Genomic DNA, 19,411 nt, shown 5'->3' on the forward strand with positions numbered 1-19,411 from the left:
ACACAGGCCGGGATTATGGTTCACCAAGTAGGTTGTAAAGAAAGACCTGATACATATCGCAACCTCATATTAAAGTCCAGAAATCAACTAAAGATATGCATCGTGAAAGTGTTTTGGGACTATTTCAAATATATCAACATGAATGGACTGGAAAGGTCTCCCCTAATCGCTTCCACCTCGATAGCTAACTCACTTTTGAAGGAACCTGGCAGCTAAAGCAATCCAGAAAGCATGAATGTGAATCTTGCTACATTGCCTCCAATGGCTGGCAAAATCACGTTCAAGCGACTGACCTCCATAGCTAGACTCCGCTCGCCTAGAATTCAGTTCGCTGCGCAACGTCTTTCTGCGGCATAAGCCACGGCGCCCTCGTTGAAGTATAAAATTCTACATCGACCCCCTCATCCAATTTCGATGCGTCGGCCAACGTGCCCGCCTGCACCACTTTCAGCCCCTTGAAATTTTCGGCCGTAGCCTCCTTCCACAGCGTGCTTCCGCAATTGGGACAGAAGAATACTGTAAGTGTCATCCCAGACTCGTGGGACGTAGAGAACGATTTTGGACTTCCTTTCGCAACGCTGAATGCCTTTTCTGGCACAGTATAGTTAAGTGTGTTACTACTGCCGGATATTTTGTGACAAGAGGCGCAGTGACAAATAGCCTAAAGTATTAGCTAGCGACTCTAGATGGAGAAGAAGAACGCACTTTAAGCGTCGGCTCGCCAGTGTAGGAATAGGTACATGCGTTGCATAGGCAGCTTCCGGTAGTCGTAGTCATCTTTAAAGTACCTCAAGTGTAGTCTGAATTGAGACTTCTGAACCTGATAACATGAAGTGTTGAATGGGATTGATTTCGGTTCAGCCAGCTATTTATAAGACCTCATTATTAAAATATCGTTTTTGATACTGGGGAGCATGAGGGTGCCTCCACTTTGTTGGTCCTGGGCACTCGTCACTTTGTTGTCAATTTAGGCTAGCTTTCCGAGTTCGTTACATGGTTCCTCAAAGCACCCACCAATCTACATCCTTAGCCAATATCGTTCAAGCCTATGTCCAGTCACGAATACGAGTTTACCAGTGATTTGCTATACGAAGCCGTTCCGCCTCCAATTTTCTCACTCACACTGATTGTCACCCATGTTATCCTTCCTATTACTTTAACTATTTCACATGCTCTAAGATCTCGTCTGCATGCTGCAATGTCACCTGATCTTTAGAAGCCAAATATGTCGGACTATACTACAAGATGCTCCATCTCATAGCCAGGGCCACAGGCGAATTCGGTCAACGCCTCCCCAGCGAGGCGTTGGCTCGTGGAATGTTTTTTTGAGGATTATAAAGCTGATACCCCGAATTCGGAGGCGCTTGAAACATTTCTCAAAGCACATCATATAATGACACCTCTGCACTATGTACCGCGGTCGTAAGGGTGCGATGCGATTGCATGCGCTTACACAACCGATCCTGAGCTCTACCTCGAGGGTGGTCTCCGTTCAATTTTGCACAGCCGAGGCTGCGAAGGTCAAGGTTTTCCTTGCTGCGTCTTGGACTCAGGACTGGACAAATATCTCTTACGGCGACTTTCAGCTTTACGACCCCAATCTTGCGTTTGTGGACCAGGCGGCGATGACCAGCACGATAAGACCTGCGCATTTCATCAATGGCACGTTCGCGGAATGGACTATGCGTCTCGACGAGGACAGACAGATTCGATGTTAGATTTGAGGTGGTATAGATGGTAGATAGATTTACTGGACTACAATGGCTGACGCTGCCGCATATACTGTTCAAACTTATGCAAGAATAAAGGTGTCCAGGCAGGTAATGGCGGCATCTTCCGCGTCCGGTCCGGCGAGCTTACGCTGCTGTGAGATGGCGGCCATTTATAAGAAGGTGACAAGATCCAAGGCGGAGATTGTTCGCAAATGTAGTTTGGAAGATGGAGAAAAGGAGTTTACTGTAGAAAGGAAGAAGGGGCGCCGGACGTTTTGGGAACATCTTCATCTGTCACCGCATGTAGCCGCAGCTCGAGGTTTATGGGAGCTTACCAAGCCGATCACAAACCTTTATTATGCCAAGATACCGACATTCTACGAGGAATATCTCAGAGGGCGATTGGGCATTCCTGAGGTAGTAGAAACAGAGTAGAAGAACACGAGCAGCGTTGTACGTCTGTGAGAATGGCGGTTTAGTTCCCGTGGTGCAAGCAAACAAATTGTCTCGGACTGACAGCTCGATACAATTAGTAACAGTCATAAATGGTCGATTAATGTTGAGAACTCGCCCCTCAATCAGGAGCAAGTGACACTGGGGGCTAGAAGAATTGCTTCAATGGTGGGCCTTGAAACCAAGCTAGACCTGTAGGCAGAAAAAGAGATCTCTCTTTGGTCTACAGTACTGGTCATGATATCCAATGTCATTAGGTCAAACAAAGCCGTGCCGTTCATAAAGAATTGTAACTAGTTCTCTTCAATGCCTTTCTGGGTGTCTACTTCAGTATCAGCTTACCAATGGGGTACATGTAACTGCCGCTTCAACAGGGATTACCAACTGAAACATGGAACGGCCAGCAGTAGGGGAATATACCAGGCTCGCTCATTAGCGGTTGCGCACTAGGCCGGGAAATGGAGAGTGGTGCCCGTCATGATGTTTATAATTGCACTCACTCGATGATTATCATGCAATAAAGCAGTCCAAGGGTGAGATGTTCAATACCTTGAGTTTTCCTGCTGCAAATGGCTTGCTTGCCATGTTACCAACTATTCTATATTTGTTGTTACAATAGACACCATAATATGTGCGCATGTCCAGAAACCCTCACTCTCCTGATCTGCAGAGTCTCAGAAATGCTAGCTATTGGCTCCGTTACACCTCCTTGCTAGCTTACACATACTTCTTAGAATAGGTCAGATCAGATTATCAGGTTAAATTAGGATTTTAATCTAATAAACATGATCCAAATCTTAATAAATCAGATTAAAAAATCTTAACCTGCTCTGCGGATTAGATCAGCTAATTGGAATCTGATTTAAGTTCTTAATAGATCAGGTTAGCTAATTAAAACCCAGCCCGTAGATCAGGTCAAGAATTTTCTTGAACACCAGGTACCCAAGAACCTGACCCGACCCGACAACCCGACCCAACAACCCGACCTGAATCCAACACTACTACCTGCTCTACTATTTATTTCTTGCAGAAATCGCGGAGATTTAAAGATAAGGATAGGATTATTCTCTCTCTTTTTTCTTTCTTTTATAGTCTCTGCTATACAGAGAGGCGAGAGGACAAAATATATTAAAAAAACTAGAGAACTCCTGCAGTGTAAGGACTTCCAGTACTATAAAGATATTTCTACCTACTTTATTATCTGTACTGTTGGAGTGCTTCTACCTGCTATATTATTTATTTTCTATGGGAATTGTGGAGGTTAAAATATAATAATCAGATGATTTTTTCTTTTTTTATATATTATTTTTTTTATATTCTACCTTACCAGCTGCACGGAGAGATAAGATGATAAAAAAGATATATTAAGAAAATAGAGAATCTTGGTGGTATGAAAGCTTGCTGTATTATGATAATTATTATCTATTTTATTATCTATTAACTCAGCAGAATGATATTAGTTAAAATATAATAATAAATCATTTTTTCTTCTTATTTTTTGTAATCTTTTTCTTTCTTTATTTTACTGGCTGTAAGGAAAGGCGAGAGGACTAAATATATTAAAAAAAAATAATATTATAGATAAACATAGTATTAGCATATATATTAAGCTTTGTATTTTTTATAGAAAAAATACCACCTGAGTAATTATCGAAGTCTAGAACCAGATTTTGTGGCGTAACCAATACCTGCATTTTCCCTAATAGATTCCAATTTCAACTATTTTGGCTTGCCCTCCTCCACTGCTGCCCATAGATTAATATCACCCACACAATGGGGCTCAATATAGTTAGGAGGCCAGCTATCACCGTATAAGCCCACCCAACTCCAGTCCTCTGTATTAGGGGTAGAATAAAAGCAGCACTTCCAGCCCCAAGTAAGCATCTCGTAAGGTTGTTTGCTGCGCCTGCTGCTCCGGGCTTGTCAGACAAAAGATCAATGAGAAGAGTACTGAGCACACCAAACGTCGCTGTCGCCGTGAAGCTCAGAAAGAAGAGGAACGTCAAAGTCGCTCCCAGGCTGTGGGCTTTCTGCAAGATCCACCCATAACAAACTAGCAAAGTACAATTAAGATATAGAACAGGCAATGCGACTTGCAATCTTGCAGCTTCTATTGGAAACCCATGCAGGTCAGTGTCGTTATGGCTGTCTGTGATGATTCCTTTCAGGCGCGCATGCCGATGGTAGTTAAAGTTGACCAGCTTTTCCATAACCGCCACAGCGCCGCAGCTTCCGACTCCCATAGGAATACAGCAAAGGCCGATTTGAAGTTCATTCAATTTGAACTGCGCGGATAAATGGGAGGATAGAGCTGCAGCCACAGCTGCCAGGCTCGCAAAAATAAGTCCGCTGTAAAGAAGGATTGCTCCTTCCTCCTTTAATAAATAAATCTTCAGAGAAAGGAGCAGAATAGAGAAGTTGGCACCCTATTCTTTTCTGGTACTGTCTCTGGGGGTAAGTGGAGCGGAGCTGGTTCTAGAGGAAGAGAACACGGGCTGTGGGAAGATCCTTGATAGAGGCAAAGCAAACAACCCGTTTCCCACAATCTTCCTACATGTCTCAGAGTTAAACAAAACAAAAATGATAAAAAAGGGACCTGAAAAGATAGCCAAGAACCAGAATATCCACTGCCAGCTAACAGTGTATACCAGAATTCCTCCAAGAACAGGACTGACCGGTTGGCCGACAAATACACTTACAAATAAACTTAGAGAGGAAACTAAGAGAAAACTTAAGTTTGCCACTTACTAGAAAATATATATCTAATATAACTACCTCTTTCGGCTGAAGTTACAGTGTCTGTAATCACCATGTTCACTAATGCCCCTGTTGCTGAACTACCTGCACTCTGGAGATAATAGAAGATTAAAAGCACAATGTAATTACTTTGCAGCGCGAGGCCAATATTAGCTGCTATGAATACTATAAAGCAAAAAAAGTATGCAGGCCGTTGGCCAGTGACATCAGAGAACATTACAATAATCGTGGGTGAGATAGCTTGAATAATCTAGATACTTCTAGTTTTAAGTTACATTAATCAGTATTGCAATATACAGTTTCTCTTATGTGGAGCTTACCTACCATATACAAGGTAAAGATCAGATTCATCAACAACAAAAATATATAGAGATCAGTTGCCAAGGTATTCAAAGCAGGATAATAAATATTACTGGTGAGCGGAGAAAAGCATGTAATCACAGTAACTGCGGCAATAATCCTTTTTTTTCGCTTGTAAATTAAAGATGGTATATAGCTGTTCAGCTATCTAAATCTGTTCGTGTGCCTCATCTATCTTGGGTAGGTATAGTGATTCCTTATTATCACTGTGGACGGACATATTGGAGGGATTTTTGTATATCTGATTTTAATAATCATACTACATTCATCGCAAACAGAATGGAAAGCTGGACAGTAAAGTAGGGATAACTCAGGCATTAAGTAGATTAGGGAATAACTCTTACTGACTCACTCAAAAGTACTAATAGAACGCTGTCGGAACAAAGCTGTTCCGATCAGCAGAGGACACGCGCTATATTATTTAGAGAAAGGATTGATACAGCGCAGTCAGTAGACAGGAGCAGGACTCGAGAGTAGGCGGTTTAGTATATTATTTAATATAGTTGTCCTGGCTACTATATAGATCTCTACCGGTAAATTCAGTTCAGGCTTACTGTCTGACAGATCCATGATTGACATTAGTGTATTCTGTGACTAATAATCCAGGCCATGTTATCTATCCACTAGTCTTCCAACGCTCTGGAAGTGTTTAAAGATTTCTAATAATTCCAAAAGTAAGGTATCCAAATTTAGTATTTTGTTCACTTTTCAGTATCCTTCGGATTCTCGGATATCGCGGCAAAGCTTCAAAATTACCAGTGGCGTGGTCTGTACTTTTGGGGCTTTAAGTAATTAACTATACTGTTACTTATTAGCCACTCTAACAGCCCTGATCTCAGGGGTGGCTTGCAACTTTAAGGAAATCATATCCTTGTCATGATAATATATCAGCTCATGTAAGCTAAGGAAGCGGCACTGCAGGAAAGAAGCTGATATGCTATCCTGACAAGTATTATATTATCTTGTCTAATTTCATGATTAAAAATATTCAAAGCCGTTCAGAGAAGCAACTGCTGGTTAGCCTTGTTTATTTGGATGCTTCGCAGGTTCTGAAATGGGAAAGATGCTTGTGGCTGGATGCTTATAAAAGGCCCAATTCATATCCTTATAGTTTTCCTCCTTTCTCTTCTCTTCTAAGACTTTATTCTTTTATTAAATAACAGCGAGACATCTGTCCTCATCTTAATTGACTCGTAACAACAAGGATATAATCCCCTCAAATTTTGAAGCATGCGGGGTAATAATAGCGCTGATATCAGGGCTATCAGAGCGGCCAATGAGCAATGGCATAATTAAGTGCTTGAAGCCCCAGAATACAGATCTTTATATCACTGGTAATGTTAATGCTTTACCGCGATATCTAAGAGTCCGAAGGATACTGGGAAGTAAAGGAATAAATTCATTCAACATCTCATTTTTTTAGTGAGGTACTATATTCATAGAAATCCAACCCAATCCATTAGATAATTTGTCTACTATTTTCAGATCTTGAACTATTTCTTCTCCCTGAACTACTCCAAAACTATTATGATGGAGTTCGACAAGTCCATATTAAACAAAGTCAAGCATAATACCAAGATAATCATCAATGATATTGAATACCAAGGTTTTAGAATTAGAAAAGCTAACAATGGTCTTCTGACCTCTCAGCTCAACCATAATCTCAACTTTGACCCGGAAATATTGGCTGTGCACCTTATTATAGGTTATCTATCGTACTCTGAGTACAAAGAAGGAGCCACAGACTTGTTTAAACCCTCCACTCTACTTGGTAAACCATATCCATTCAGACCTGATCAGCTGCTATGGAAAAGTCTAAGAGTGATATTGACTGATAGGATAATAAATAGATGGTTACAAATACCAACAGAAATATCGCTTCAGTAGTGGTGCAACCTTTTCCAGTTTCCATAATATCAGCTTCGAAGAAAGGACTGAGTGGCTGCTTTACTACCCGCGACTTTCCCAGCGAAGCATTTGCTGGACAGACCTGGGATGTACAGGATTTAGTTGAGACTTTCATTCCATCTGGACCAGACTTGGTCAAGTCCATCATGGTAGTTAAGTGGAAGGGAGACCAGCGCAATCTCTCCGCTGTTACTGAAAATGAATATTATCTCAATAACAATCTCGAACTTCCGGGACTACACTGACGTCATGTTACTTTTCGTACTGACAAGGTCATAAGGGTATCTATATTCAGTGTGAGAAGATTACTGTTCATCGTGACTTCCAGGAGGTCGGAGGTGAACCTGAAAACCTTCTTGCGATACAGCTACCTGTCGAGACCAAAGGCAGAGAAAAAGCTCGCGAAGAGGCTGAAGCTCCGCAGTTGAATGCTGCTATTGGTGTCTCCACGTTTTAAGTATAATGATGGGAGGGACTCTATGAATTACTTTCCCTCTACGCCTTCCGCTAGTGATGGAGAACCTGTTTGCCTGTCTTTGACTCTTATACGCTCGCTCCGTAAATATATCTTGAATCTGGATGATTGAAGGTTAAGTCTTACTTACTTACGTTTTCTAAACATAAATTTACTACTAGTCCGGGACGATTGGGGACGATTGAGCCTATCTACTTAACAATTGGTATGATGGTACTCAATCCATAAGCCATCAGCATATAATTTATGGTAGCTATTCTCGAAGATTTTTAACATGAGGTGGAGAAGAAAAATAGGAGAAAGAGAGGATAAATAGAAAAACCAAAGTAAACAGTTCATTATATATCATCTTAATCCACACATGAGGTCCACCACTGCCATCATACCAGTTGAGCGACATCCGCTTGAGAATATCTTACGTTAACTAGGTAGTTAACTAACTAGTAGTTAAGAAGAAGTATATTTAGTCATCTTCCTATAAACCAATCATCAGCCCGATTAGATTCCAAACCATAGGATATCATGGTAAGAAAACAATGAAATGGCCCGGACATAGAAGCCAAATAAGAGCTGAGGCGCTTGGTATACAGGCTTCCAGATAACTGTTATATAATATAAAAATGTATTAGACCAGTGAGAGGTAGAGGCAAACAGAATAGTCACTTATTAGTATAGAGTAGCACAGGAAAGACAGAAAATAACATAGAAAGATGACTTCTGTACTTAATCTGAATCATTGAACTACAGATACAGGATAAAAAGGACAGGACTCCGAAGCCTAACTTTCCTGGGAAGCCTAACTGTCAAGTCACATAATATATTAATAAAATTAGAACTATAACTAGTAAGTTAAAAGAGCGGCTGATTTGGACCAAGCTTTGGAATTCATCATTAAGAAAGATAACCGATAAGAGCGACCTGAAGGTATATACCTATGTTATAAATAATCAGACTAGATACAATCTTGTACTGCTATGATATCAATAGCATGTATTATAATTCAATATATCATATTATATGTAGCTTTCGCAGCCATGATATATAAATTCTGTTGTAAGACCTCAGTCATCCTATGTCTTATTATGTGGCAGACGAAAGCAAGTGTTTTACTACTACCACTACTACTATAGCAATTGTGAATGTTTTTTATATATAATATAGATCTGTATCGCCTTTTTAGAAGTGGGGTCTAGGGCTGATGAGATGACTCAGACTCATGATGGTTGGCCTGGTCAGTCGAGAAATCGGCGTGGGCCAGGTGAGCTGCGTCCTCATTAGTGATGAAATCACGTGAGAAAATAGGGAGGGCCAAGGCCACCCTGAGAGAGGACAAATAGCAGCAATAGGGATAATAGTAGGGCATTTTAAATTCATAATGTTCATCGACACCAACGGCGTGATGCCTGTTTACACTAAAGTTCTAGCTGTAGCAGCTCAGAATACATATTACTTCTGGGCCTTCCTTCGATTGGCTACTGCACTTATATTATCTGAAAATGCTAGTCTTCATACTCTCCAAGTTAAGATAAAAATAGATTTAGACTACGTGAGAAAGCATACAGCAGGGCAGAAGGTACCGAGATCTAATCCCTTTCTCCTTTCTTCCTTCGAATCTCATTATATTCCGGGGATCATCTTACCGGTGCATAAGCAATAAAACAATCAACAAGCGGTGACAGCCAGCCACAGGTATTGCCAGCCAGCCACAACGTGGATCTTAGTATATGCAGGATAATGGGTTTTTCATCTGCTTACATCAACTGCTATTCGCAATATTACCCCCCCACAGTTTTGAGTGGCCCCTTGCATGCTTACCCGTCATCAGCAGGTGTCCACTCAAAATGTGGGAACCACTGGGAGGCCATCATACTGAGCTTCTCTGTTGGGAGGTGAAGGTGAGCTGCAAGGAAACCTCAGCTCATGAAGTCCAAAGCAGGAAAATATCGGTCAGAGCGTGTTGCGCAATGGGTCCTTTCATGATCAGCAATCCGTTATAATGGGGCGTTGCGATGCAATAGTAGTTCACGGTGATTACCCGCAACGATGGAGTCCTCCGGAAGTGCCTCGGTTTGTTCTCCCATTTGTATCGGGTCAACTGCCCACCACACTCACACCTGTCTTCTTTTAGAGCCCCGCGTCGCTACATTTCTCAACTCATGATCCGGCTTGCGACCACTGTCGGTGGAAAAAAATTCGATGTGACCGGGCGCGGCCGCGTTGCGGAGCCTGCCGGCGAGCGTGTGTCGCCTGCGAATACACCTCCAGAGACCGAAAAGTCTTTGCCCCTGGTTCGAGCAACTCTAGTGATGAAGGGGCCATCAGCCCTTTTGGTAACCGACTGGCCCAGCTAGAGAGTTCCGTGGAACGCTTGACGCAGATAATCGAGCACCGGCTGGTCAACGAGCCACGCTGCCACCAGCCAGACCGACCAATGCCCCGTCGTACGTCGACGCCCCCCTTGGTAGAAAACGATCCCCAAGGTCGCGTTCTCTTCACACTTGAAGATGGTCAGCGGTTTCTCTACGGACATTACTCAAATATGGCCAATTGTTTGGGGATTCTACAAATATTGAGGTCCAGGCGACATGACCAGAACGGTAATTTTGACCCCCTGTTGAAGCAGGTATCGGAGTTGTGCAACCTGCTTGGGCCCCAATTATTCAAGGTCTCGTCCTCCGCGGAACCGACCCGACTCCTGCAGCTGTCACAGCAGGCCGTGATGCAAGCAACCGACTGGTACCTTACCCAGGGAAGCTATATACAGCACCTGTTTCACCCCAGTATCCTGCGTTCCCGTATCCAAATGTATTATCTTGGTACCCTGGGGGTGTCTGGAAGTGGTATGGAACTGTGCCTGCAGTACCTCATGCTACAAAGCAACACGCAAAGTAAGGATAATGGCTCCGACAGCCGTGATCACGGCCTAGCGCAGGCAAATTGCAACGATTTCTGTGCCACCGCCAGGGCGTCGTTGGTGCAGGGTCAGCTGCAAGCAACCACGCTCGTCAATGTTCAAGCTTTGGCATGCATTGTGAGTGACTTCCGTCGGGGGAACGTAGCCTGAAGCCTGAACCACACGTCATCGGGGCTGGTCGTGGAAGTTTGTAACAAACTAACTGGAGCGGACAGGCAATCATCGCTTTACAGGCAGAAGACCTTCTACTGGCCGATGAAGCCTTTCATGGATGTTGTGCCATGGCGCAAAGAATGGGTTTGCACCGAGAGCGCCAGTCAAGCGATGAGCATGTTGAAGAAGCCGAGGAACGGAGATTGCTTTTCTGGACCACCTTCATTCTGGACAAAGCCATCGCTTTTAATCTTGGCCGGGCTTACATGCTTCCGAGCTTTGATTGCAGCACCCCAACCCCAGATATGTCGCTCCACAGTGTCCCTGTGGAAGGGCTATCGGCGAGGATTGGCCTGGCGCTAATTCAAGAACGCGCGTATCAGATCCTGTTAGCCTCGGGGAACACCCACAATAATCGGACTCGTCAGGAAGCCATTACTGACGTGGTAGACCGATTAGAATGCTGGAAAGAAACCCATTTTTCCTCGTCCGAATTTTCTGGTAACATCGTCCCGGGGGCATGGGACACTATGACCCAGCGGGCGCTATTATATGAATACTACACAACACGTGCCGTCGTTCTCGCCCACAGCATGTTTCCCGATGCGCCCAATGAAGTCCTGGCCAGCTCGCGAAATGCCCTGTCCCAACTGTGCCCTCCCTCGCCCGCGGGCAGAACACTATTCTCCGATGCTCGGCGCAGTTGGTAAGAATCACCCTGTTCTCCTTCATATCTTTGCTAGTTTAGTGACATGTTTAGGCCGAAGGGAAGTTATAGTCTATTTCCTTTCTTTATCATCACCAAGCACATCCTGCTGGCGGCACAAGATGCGCCGGACCGCAGGGACTGGATCAGGTTTCTCTACGACACCATCTCCTGCTGGGAATCCAGTCACAGCCTTCGCCTTAGTATCGCACTAATAAAACTCGTTTTGCCCCCGTCCGATCTGATTGGGTATCACAGGGATCAGCTCTCAGGTGAAAATGTGTTCTGGAACGGTGCTGGGAAGTCACCCCGATTGGACTCTGGACAACATTGGGCTTCTTCACTACCGTTGTCCTGTGTCGGACAAGAGCAGAGGGACCAGGACCAGTCAGTCATGAATCTATCCCTCGACACCATTCTGTCTGTGACAGGTGCTCCGTTATGTCCCGAAGTCATGGGTCAGGCTGGTGGCGACCCTTTCTCATTCGTTGGCGTTGTGAGCTATCCTGAGTCTATCGATTCCAACCTGGATGAGATAGACTCATGTTTAGTGGCGTCCTCCCCACATGATACATTGCGGCTACCGGGACTGACACGGTGATTGGTGTACCTAAGTTCTATCGGAAATGTTGAAGATCCAGTAATTTTCGCAATTCCTGAACCCGGATATGTGGAATAAAGGGCTATAAGGCATGATTGTTCACCTTGTCTATTACATCATATCTATATAGACGAACTGAGAAACGAAAATCGTAATTATTGCGTACCATGCTGACCATATACGCCAGTAATATGCGTTGTACTGAAACCCATGGCAAGACAAGGAGACATCGGTTGTTGCAACAATGGCTTTTGGAAAGGCTGTATAGATGGACCTGATGTCGGCTGAAGGTGCCCTGTAAACATGGTTGTGATGCGACGCGGGCCCGTTCCGGATCTCAGCAGGGCGACAGGATGGAACCCTTCACACCGGGCTCATATGATGAACTGGCTAGCTGATTTGCTTCAACAGCCCATTGAGGACGTTTTCAGCGCCGGGATTGAGGCGGTAGCACACCTCATATTCGTTCGGCTCTTGCATCATCCCTACCGGCACTTGTTGCCCGCCCGCCGGCGCCTGGGACTTCTGTTCTCGGGCCACCATGCCAGTGACCAGTTCGTACGCCAAATTTGCCGCCTGCAAGGTGATACAGTCAGTTAATAACGGAGGTTCATGCCTGGGGTCATGACAGAATGACTGCTGCTTTCAGTGGGAAAGGAACGTACCAAATATGCGGTTTCACCCCCTGGAGTGTCGTAGGCCGGGGCCACCTCGACGATATCAGCTCCGACAATGTTGAGATCCATGACACCCCGCAAGATTTTGATCATCTCGCGCGTGGTCCAACCACCCGGCTCAGGAGCTCCCGTTCCTATCAATATCGCGCAAATTAACCATCAACGGCCTGGCATACTCAGGAGAGAAGGAGAAGGGGCCAGATAAGGTAAACCTACCCGGGGCAAACGCGGGATCCAATACATCGATGTCAATGCTCATGTAGACTGGCTGATCCTTCGGGATATGCTGATGAATGCGATCGACGATGCCGGCGGCGCCAATCGTGTCAACCTCGTCGGCGGCAATGCGCAGGAAACCCTGCTTGTCGTCGTCTTCTAGGTCCTGGAAGGAATTCCCACTCAAACGGGTGTTGATTCCGGCATGTAGAGATGAGGAGTTCGAGATTAGGCCCTCCTTCATGGCATTCCAGAAGACAGAGCCGTGGTTAAACTGAGATTGCATGGAAGTCCAAGCTGAGGGGTACCGATCGGGATGCAGCGAGTCAAGGTGGGAATCGAAATGCAAGAGAGCCACGGGCTCGCCGTACTGTTCGCGAAGAGCTCGGAGGGCGGGAAGCGCCACGAGATGATCTCCACCGAGGGTGATGAGCTTGGGCTTGCCCGTCCCGGTGGTTGTCCTCCGGGAGCCCAGCTCCCGGTAGGCCTCGGTCATTTGATGGACGGCGACGGCGTTGTCGAAGGGAGTGACGGGGATATCACCGCAGTCTAGCACGCGTGCCCATGACTGATATGGATTGATTTGGGCTGCGGCATGAAAGGCGCGCGATGGGATATGGCGAGCAGAGGCGGTGCGAATGGCACGCGGGCCCATACGCGCACCTATTAGTGTGGGGGGAAAAATAATATCAGACGGTGTTCATCAATAATAGTGAATCCTACAACAAGGGCAGAATTTACCAGGTCGATAGCTCACGGCCGTGTCGAATGGCGTGCCAATAATCCCAATGTCAAATGGCGTGTCGGGATTGGTGAGACAATGGACATGCTCCAAGTGGCCAAAAGTAGTAATGCCTGAAAATGCCCACTAAACAAAAGCTTGATTAATAAACAAAATTAAGCTCATCTCCGTCGATCACAATTTTGCTTAGATTTGTGCCTCAATGGCCTTCAACTTACATCTTCACCCCAACGTTCCTTGAGCTCCTGCACGTGAGCTGGAGATGCTTGGGTGGCGGAGGCGCCTCCAACAAGACTCCCAAAAATGGAGCACCACAGAGAGTAACGCATTATTGAGACCAAGGTATTTTGGTGGGTGACAGCAACAATGTGTAGGGTTGTAATTGGAGAACAGGTGGGGATGGAGGGACGCGTAGGGTTTGGGTGGTTTGGCCAATTGATTTATAGCGACATACCTCGCCCTCTCCGAATGCGTCTCCAGCCTCGAGGGCCTCCATACTCGGCCCGCCCGATGACGCCCTTGCATGCACGGGGCCGTCATAGATCGCCCACCGACCAATTAATGGTCGGAGGCCCCCGGGGTGTGCATCTGCCTCCTGCACCTTTCGGAGACACTAGGAGGGTCCCGTTTACAAATCGACTCCCGGTACCCTCCCTTGCTTGCTGGCCCTCGTGAATGCGCTCTCCTCCTTCCACCTCTTGCTCTTTCTCCATCCTTCCTCCATCTCCGGTTTGCTTTGGTTCTTTGGACTTCTTCGATGCTTCGCAACTAGTCTCCCGAAGTCAGTCTCTTTGGTCACGGTGGCTGTACAACCCGGCCTTTTCCTTATTGTTACGTTTTCACGGGTTACCCCCCGTACCACCTAGCTAGGATGGGCGACATATACTCGGAAGCCGAGTTGGAGCGACTTGGTCGCATGAGGCCGACCATCTTCCCCAATTTGCTATCGGAGCTTGGGTTTTGCTTCTCCCTCGTGCTCTCGCAAATTATGGCAGTAAGCTCATTACAATATCCCCTGTCTAGTCGGTGTAGACAGCCGTCTTGAGCGGACCTCTGGGCTAACCTTCATCAGGAATACTTTATCTCCGGTTTCAATGTTCTGTTGCCCTCTTTGGCCGAGGGACTGGACATTCCGGAAGCCTCATCTAGCTGGCCGTCCAGTGCTTTTGCCCTGACGGCGGGTGGCTCGTTGCTCTTCTTCGGCCGTCTGGCCGATCGCTATGGAGGGTTTGTAGTCTTCGCGGGAGGCTTGGCCTGGCATCTGGTCTGGTCGCTTGTGGCCGGTTTCGCGAAGAACGCCCTTATGATGTATTTCTGTCGAGCGCTACAGGGCTTTGGCCCTGCTGCCTTTCTCTCGGCAGGGATCATGCTCTTGGGCACTACCTACCGCCCGGGATGGCGGAAAAACTTGGTATTCAGCATCTACGGCGCCTGCGCTCCCATCGGCTTTGTTGCTGGGATTTTCGTGTCCGGCATGACCGGGCAATTTCTTGACTGGCGCTGGTACTTCTGGATCGGGACAATGCTGCTCTTCCTTGCCCTGATTGCAGCTGTGCTCTCTGTCCCAGCCAGCATCCGCCGCAAGCCTCCGCATCCTGACATGTCCATCGATTGGGCTGGCGCCGGTCTTTTCTTTTGCAGTCTTGTGTTGATATTTTTTGCTATCAACGATTGCGGTCATGCACCCGACGGCTGGCGCACTCCCTATGTGTATGTCACGTTGATTGTGGGCTTTTTCCTGCTGCTGGCTGCACTGTACGTCGAAGGTTGGGTGGCCAAGGAGCCGCTGCTTCCTCTTAGTCTCTTCCGCATCCCCCAGTTATCGTCCCTCCTCCTCGGCCTGTTCTGTTTCTATGGCGTGTTTGGCATCTGGCTGCTGTACTGTGTGGAGTACATGGAGAACATCATGCATGCCTCGCCGCTGCTCGTGGTGGCGTACTTTGTACCTTTCGCACTGGGTGGCATCTTCTTCAGTTTGATTGGGGGCTTATTCCTGCATGTTCTTCCGGGTACGGTTCTTCTGGTAATCTCCGGGATTGGATGGCTAATGGCACCACTGCTGTTTGCCATCATGCCGCTCGGGGCTAGCTACTGGCCTTATGTGTTCCCGGCCATGATCTGCGGCACCTTGGGCATGGATGTCACCTACAATGTCACCAACATCTTTGTGACCACCTCCCTTCCCGAGCGACAACAAGGGCTGGCCGCCGCCGTCGCCAACAGCGTTCTATTCCTGGGCATCAGTTTCTGGCTGGGGTGGGGTGATTTTACCTCAGCGCAGGTCCATGGAGACTTGCGCGCGAGATACCAGGCCGCACTCTGGATGGCGGTGGGGCTGGCCGGGTTGGGACTCATAATCATGGTGCTATTTGTGAAGATCAAGCCCGCCAAGAGTGAAGTGACTGTGGATGAGAAGGAGGGGGACTCGGCAGGCTCGGCAGGCTCGGGAGGCTCAGGAGACACGGAGTTGATGCCGAAGCAGGAGACAGACATTGGAGTAAATGGACGGGGTGGGAATGACCTGCAATAACTTTGACAGCCCTCGTCCATTGTCATTATCAGCTGTGATTGACTTGCATATGCCGATCATAACTTCACCCTGAGCACATTCATTCTATGTATTAGATCCTGACGGAAAGGTCTTGTTTTGGAAGAAAGAAAACCCTCCTCTTAGAGTATTTATATAGATATTGTCTACCTCGCACTCTTAGGAAGGTTTTATCAAACTTTGGTACACCTTGGCATACATTTTTGTACGGTGCGTATAGGAATCTGAAAATTAGAACCCTATTCTCCAGGTGGTTGTGTCTTCATTAGATGAGTATTTAAGAAACCCAACAACAAGAAAGTATCTGTGATATAGCAACATATATATTATAACAAAACAAACATACAATCGAATGGGACTATCATCCAAAGTATGCATTGATAAGTGTGGTATTTTTATAATTATGCGCTCTCAGAATTATATATATCTACTTCAGCTATATTCTGACAGCAAATGTTTCTATGGTTTTTATTAAGCTAACTGCTTAACTGTTTCATACTAGCCTGGAATCCATTATTTATTGTCTAACTCAAACTGTACATCACCTATAATTCTTACTTCCTTGGGTCATTGCAGGCAGTTGGCTTGCTTTCCACAGTTATCCTGGTTCATTATGCAGTCGGTGATATATACACGGGCAAGATGTTCGGAGCCTGTAGCAGTATCCGCCAGGTAGGTCCAATGCTTCGTATATTAGAGCTTAGAAAACTCAAGAAGTTTAGGAGAACAATAACCTTACCAACCACTCAAGAGATATTTCTCCAAGCTTGTAATTTTTCTTTTGAACATAAGCATAACGGCTAATGTCATGAAATACTCTGTCACACTTTATATTATATACTCCAGACACTAAATTACTGCCTCGGAACTCAAGTCGAAATACCTCGGAATATAACAGTACTACGTTCAACAAAGAACTGAATATAAGCTGAGGTGAAGTATGTTGCGGTCTCTCCTTTGGTGCGCTTTTAGAGATAGAACGTCTGCCTTCCAGCTCATTCGCAAAAATTCCCATATATAATTACTTACCTTGTACGTTTGCTCCTTAGGCCCTTTCCACCCGACTCTTAAGTGCCGTCATGAAGTAGGGTAGTTACGTATACAGTCAATGATATTATCATCATCAAGTTGAGTTTTTGTATAATCTATTCGTATAATGATGTATATTGTAATGACGTACATTATACATCTCCCAAGGGATGTTCTTTCTAGGGTACCTACTGCTTACAACACGGATGGCAACCGGGGCGGGAGGACGGGAAAGCATAGACGCGAATCCCGGCAGATACAAAAAACCATAATATTATGATATATTAAAACAAAAGTTTACGTACTACTGCCACTTGCTATAATTTCTGTTACTAAAGAATACTACTTGTGCAGCTTTCAACATACCACGCTCCGCAAGGGATTGCCCTGACTAAGAGACACGGTGAAGAATGCTGTGTCCGTGCTGCACATCTCGGTCTGACACAGATGGCGAAGATCATCCCCCCACACTGAATTGCTTAGTATCTGCAGGGCTCGGAGTGGGGCCGAATTTGAACACAGTGCTGACCCTCTCATCAACCACTGCAAGGGAGTCAGAGAAAGGAGTTCGGTCTTTTCCGTAGTCGGAGGTACCGAACTATCAACACTTATAAAGTATTGTCTGAAATGTGGAAAGCATCATCTCAACACAATTCCCTCCCAAACAAACAATTTCCATCTATCCATCCCTTGCAAATCTACCACCACCATGACCAACACTCAGTGTGGCGAAGAATGCGACATTGTCGCCGTCCTTACCCCTAAGCCGGGCAAGTTGGACCGAGTGCGTTACTCCTCACGGTGTCTGCCGGCATTTGGTCCGGTACCCTATGTCTTGCCGATTTACTGACTTAATCTTGAACGTAGGTCGCTGAGCTCCTCACCAAACTCACCGCATGTGTCAAGAAGAATGAACCCGGGGTTTTGAGCTTCCACTTGTACAAGGACTTTGACCGGGAGACCGGCCAAGAGGAGCTGGTTTTGGTCGAGAAGTAGGACTCTCTCCATCTCTTCACATTGAGTGACCCGGTCGCACCCATGCTAACATTACTAGATACGTGAACAAAGAGGCATATGATCTCCATGCTGAACTACCCGACTTCCAAGCCATGCATGCTACCTTTCGCGCTGAGGAGCTCATGGCCAAACCCATCTTGATCAAGAGTGTGAAACCATTGGTGGGGTTTGAGCGCAGCTAGGTGAATGGCTGCCGCTCATGCATAGTTCGGAGGGGGTCTCCGGCAGTAGTATAGAGGTAGATAGATATAAATACTATCGCCCACTTCCCATAAATTTTGAATCTCGTTTAGAAAAAGCTCCGGACACTAGCTACCCTCAATTTTCGTTCTACATTCCTATCTCATATTCCAATCTCAGTACCGAATAGTGGACTTTCTGTAAAGAGCATAGTCACAGCCATGAACATCCGCACAGTTGTTGAAGCATTCTGCGCCGACTTCGCTAATGGTACTCATCCTACCACCATCCTCGACACGCGCTTCACTAGCAATCCTGAAATCTACGAGTACGGCCCCGACTGGGCGCGTTCCCGACTTCCCTACCTGGGAAGGTCCTGGACTGGAAGACGATCTTCATCTACACCGTCGTCTGAGGAAGACACCACCTGTGATGCCTACTTCGACGTTCTTGGGGAGACGCTGTTCTTCGAGCCAGACAACCGAGAGCCGACGTCGCCGCCCGATCAGTTCTTGGTCTCAGCATCGAATGGAAGTGACGATGCTGTCATGGTCAAACTGACCTCCACAGTGGGAAGCACCGCAACTGGGAAGAAGTGGGTGGAGACATTTGTATTCTTGTTTGGGAGGTTCGATGCACAGGGTAGAATTGGCAAATTGGAGATCTGGTCGGATTCGTTGAGCGCTTGGGTCAATTCTGAGTAAATGGTTTCCTTGTGCACTTCTTTGGGATATGTCGCTATGGCTTCAATGGGCCTAATTTATGCAATTCATAGGTACCGTCATCAACTCTAGACAGACATCCTATTTTGAGGTATTCAGTCCAGCTACGGTTGGCTGATCCTTCGCCTCTTCTTCCTGCGTGGTCCCCGACCACCACCTCTTCCAACCACGAAACGATCCTTTTTGAGATCAGGTAGATTGAATACACACATACTTTTCTTCCTACGCCTTGAAATTATAC

The 19,411-nt window shown here is 46.1% G+C and overlaps 8 protein-coding genes across 8 annotated transcripts; 5 read left to right on the top strand and 3 right to left on the bottom strand.

Annotated features, from left to right (window-relative positions):
- Nucleotides 1–316: 316 nt before the first annotated feature.
- On the bottom strand, nucleotides 317–777 carry BO87DRAFT_322360 (GFA family protein; the record flags this gene model as incomplete). The annotated part of the gene is made up of 2 exons (XM_025619972.1): nucleotides 317–661; nucleotides 706–777. The coding sequence occupies 2 exons, from the start codon at nucleotides 775–777 to the stop codon at nucleotides 317–319; spliced, it is 417 nt and encodes a 138-aa protein (XP_025473846.1).
- Nucleotides 778–1,433: 656 nt separating this feature from the next.
- BO87DRAFT_322349 (uncharacterized protein) lies at nucleotides 1,434–2,147 on the top strand (the record flags this gene model as incomplete). Its single annotated transcript, XM_025619970.1, has 3 exons — nucleotides 1,434–1,713; nucleotides 1,809–1,866; nucleotides 1,931–2,147. The coding sequence occupies 3 exons, from the start codon at nucleotides 1,434–1,436 to the stop codon at nucleotides 2,145–2,147; spliced, it is 555 nt and encodes a 184-aa protein (XP_025473847.1).
- Nucleotides 2,148–3,880: 1,733 nt separating this feature from the next.
- BO87DRAFT_452164 (MFS general substrate transporter) lies at nucleotides 3,881–5,273 on the bottom strand (the record flags this gene model as incomplete). Its single annotated transcript, XM_025628490.1, has 4 exons — nucleotides 3,881–4,591; nucleotides 4,658–4,884; nucleotides 4,914–5,172; nucleotides 5,247–5,273. The coding sequence occupies 4 exons, from the start codon at nucleotides 5,271–5,273 to the stop codon at nucleotides 3,881–3,883; spliced, it is 1,224 nt and encodes a 407-aa protein (XP_025473848.1).
- Nucleotides 5,274–6,812: 1,539 nt separating this feature from the next.
- BO87DRAFT_402287 (uncharacterized protein) lies at nucleotides 6,813–7,647 on the top strand (the record flags this gene model as incomplete). The annotated part of the gene is made up of 4 exons (XM_025625674.1): nucleotides 6,813–7,053; nucleotides 7,133–7,220; nucleotides 7,252–7,378; nucleotides 7,471–7,647. 4 exons carry the CDS (start codon nucleotides 6,813–6,815, stop codon nucleotides 7,645–7,647), a joined length of 633 nt encoding a protein of 210 aa, XP_025473849.1.
- Nucleotides 7,648–9,821: 2,174 nt separating this feature from the next.
- Nucleotides 9,822–12,039, top strand: BO87DRAFT_452167 (fungal specific transcription factor domain-containing protein; the record flags this gene model as incomplete). The annotated part of the gene is made up of 4 exons (XM_025628491.1): nucleotides 9,822–9,953; nucleotides 10,013–10,696; nucleotides 10,795–11,438; nucleotides 11,493–12,039. 4 exons carry the CDS (start codon nucleotides 9,822–9,824, stop codon nucleotides 12,037–12,039), a joined length of 2,007 nt encoding a protein of 668 aa, XP_025473850.1.
- A 93-nt stretch (nucleotides 12,040–12,132) lies between these two features.
- On the bottom strand, nucleotides 12,133–14,003 carry BO87DRAFT_346839 (agmatinase; the record flags this gene model as incomplete). Its single annotated transcript, XM_025620915.1, has 5 exons — nucleotides 12,133–12,615; nucleotides 12,705–12,850; nucleotides 12,933–13,595; nucleotides 13,674–13,800; nucleotides 13,893–14,003. 5 exons carry the CDS (start codon nucleotides 14,001–14,003, stop codon nucleotides 12,430–12,432), a joined length of 1,233 nt encoding a protein of 410 aa, XP_025473851.1. The 3' UTR covers nucleotides 12,133–12,429.
- Nucleotides 14,004–14,398: 395 nt separating this feature from the next.
- Nucleotides 14,399–16,338, top strand: BO87DRAFT_463847 (drug resistance protein). The gene is made up of 2 exons (XM_025629263.1): nucleotides 14,399–14,668; nucleotides 14,747–16,338. The coding sequence occupies exons 1-2, from the start codon at nucleotides 14,546–14,548 to the stop codon at nucleotides 16,202–16,204; spliced, it is 1,581 nt and encodes a 526-aa protein (XP_025473852.1). The 5' UTR covers nucleotides 14,399–14,545; the 3' UTR covers nucleotides 16,205–16,338.
- Nucleotides 16,339–17,960: 1,622 nt separating this feature from the next.
- Nucleotides 17,961–19,152, top strand: BO87DRAFT_322353 (putative quinol monooxygenase; the record flags this gene model as incomplete). Its single annotated transcript, XM_025619971.1, has 4 exons — nucleotides 17,961–18,035; nucleotides 18,119–18,243; nucleotides 18,306–18,429; nucleotides 18,562–19,152. 4 exons carry the CDS (start codon nucleotides 17,961–17,963, stop codon nucleotides 19,150–19,152), a joined length of 915 nt encoding a protein of 304 aa, XP_025473853.1.
- Nucleotides 19,153–19,411: the final 259 nt, after the last annotated feature.

Source organism: Aspergillus neoniger (genome assembly GCF_003184625.1).
Source record: "Aspergillus neoniger CBS 115656 unplaced genomic scaffold BO87scaffold_73, whole genome shotgun sequence".
In the NCBI taxonomy this organism is placed as follows: Eukaryota; Fungi; Ascomycota; class Eurotiomycetes; order Eurotiales; family Aspergillaceae; genus Aspergillus; species Aspergillus neoniger.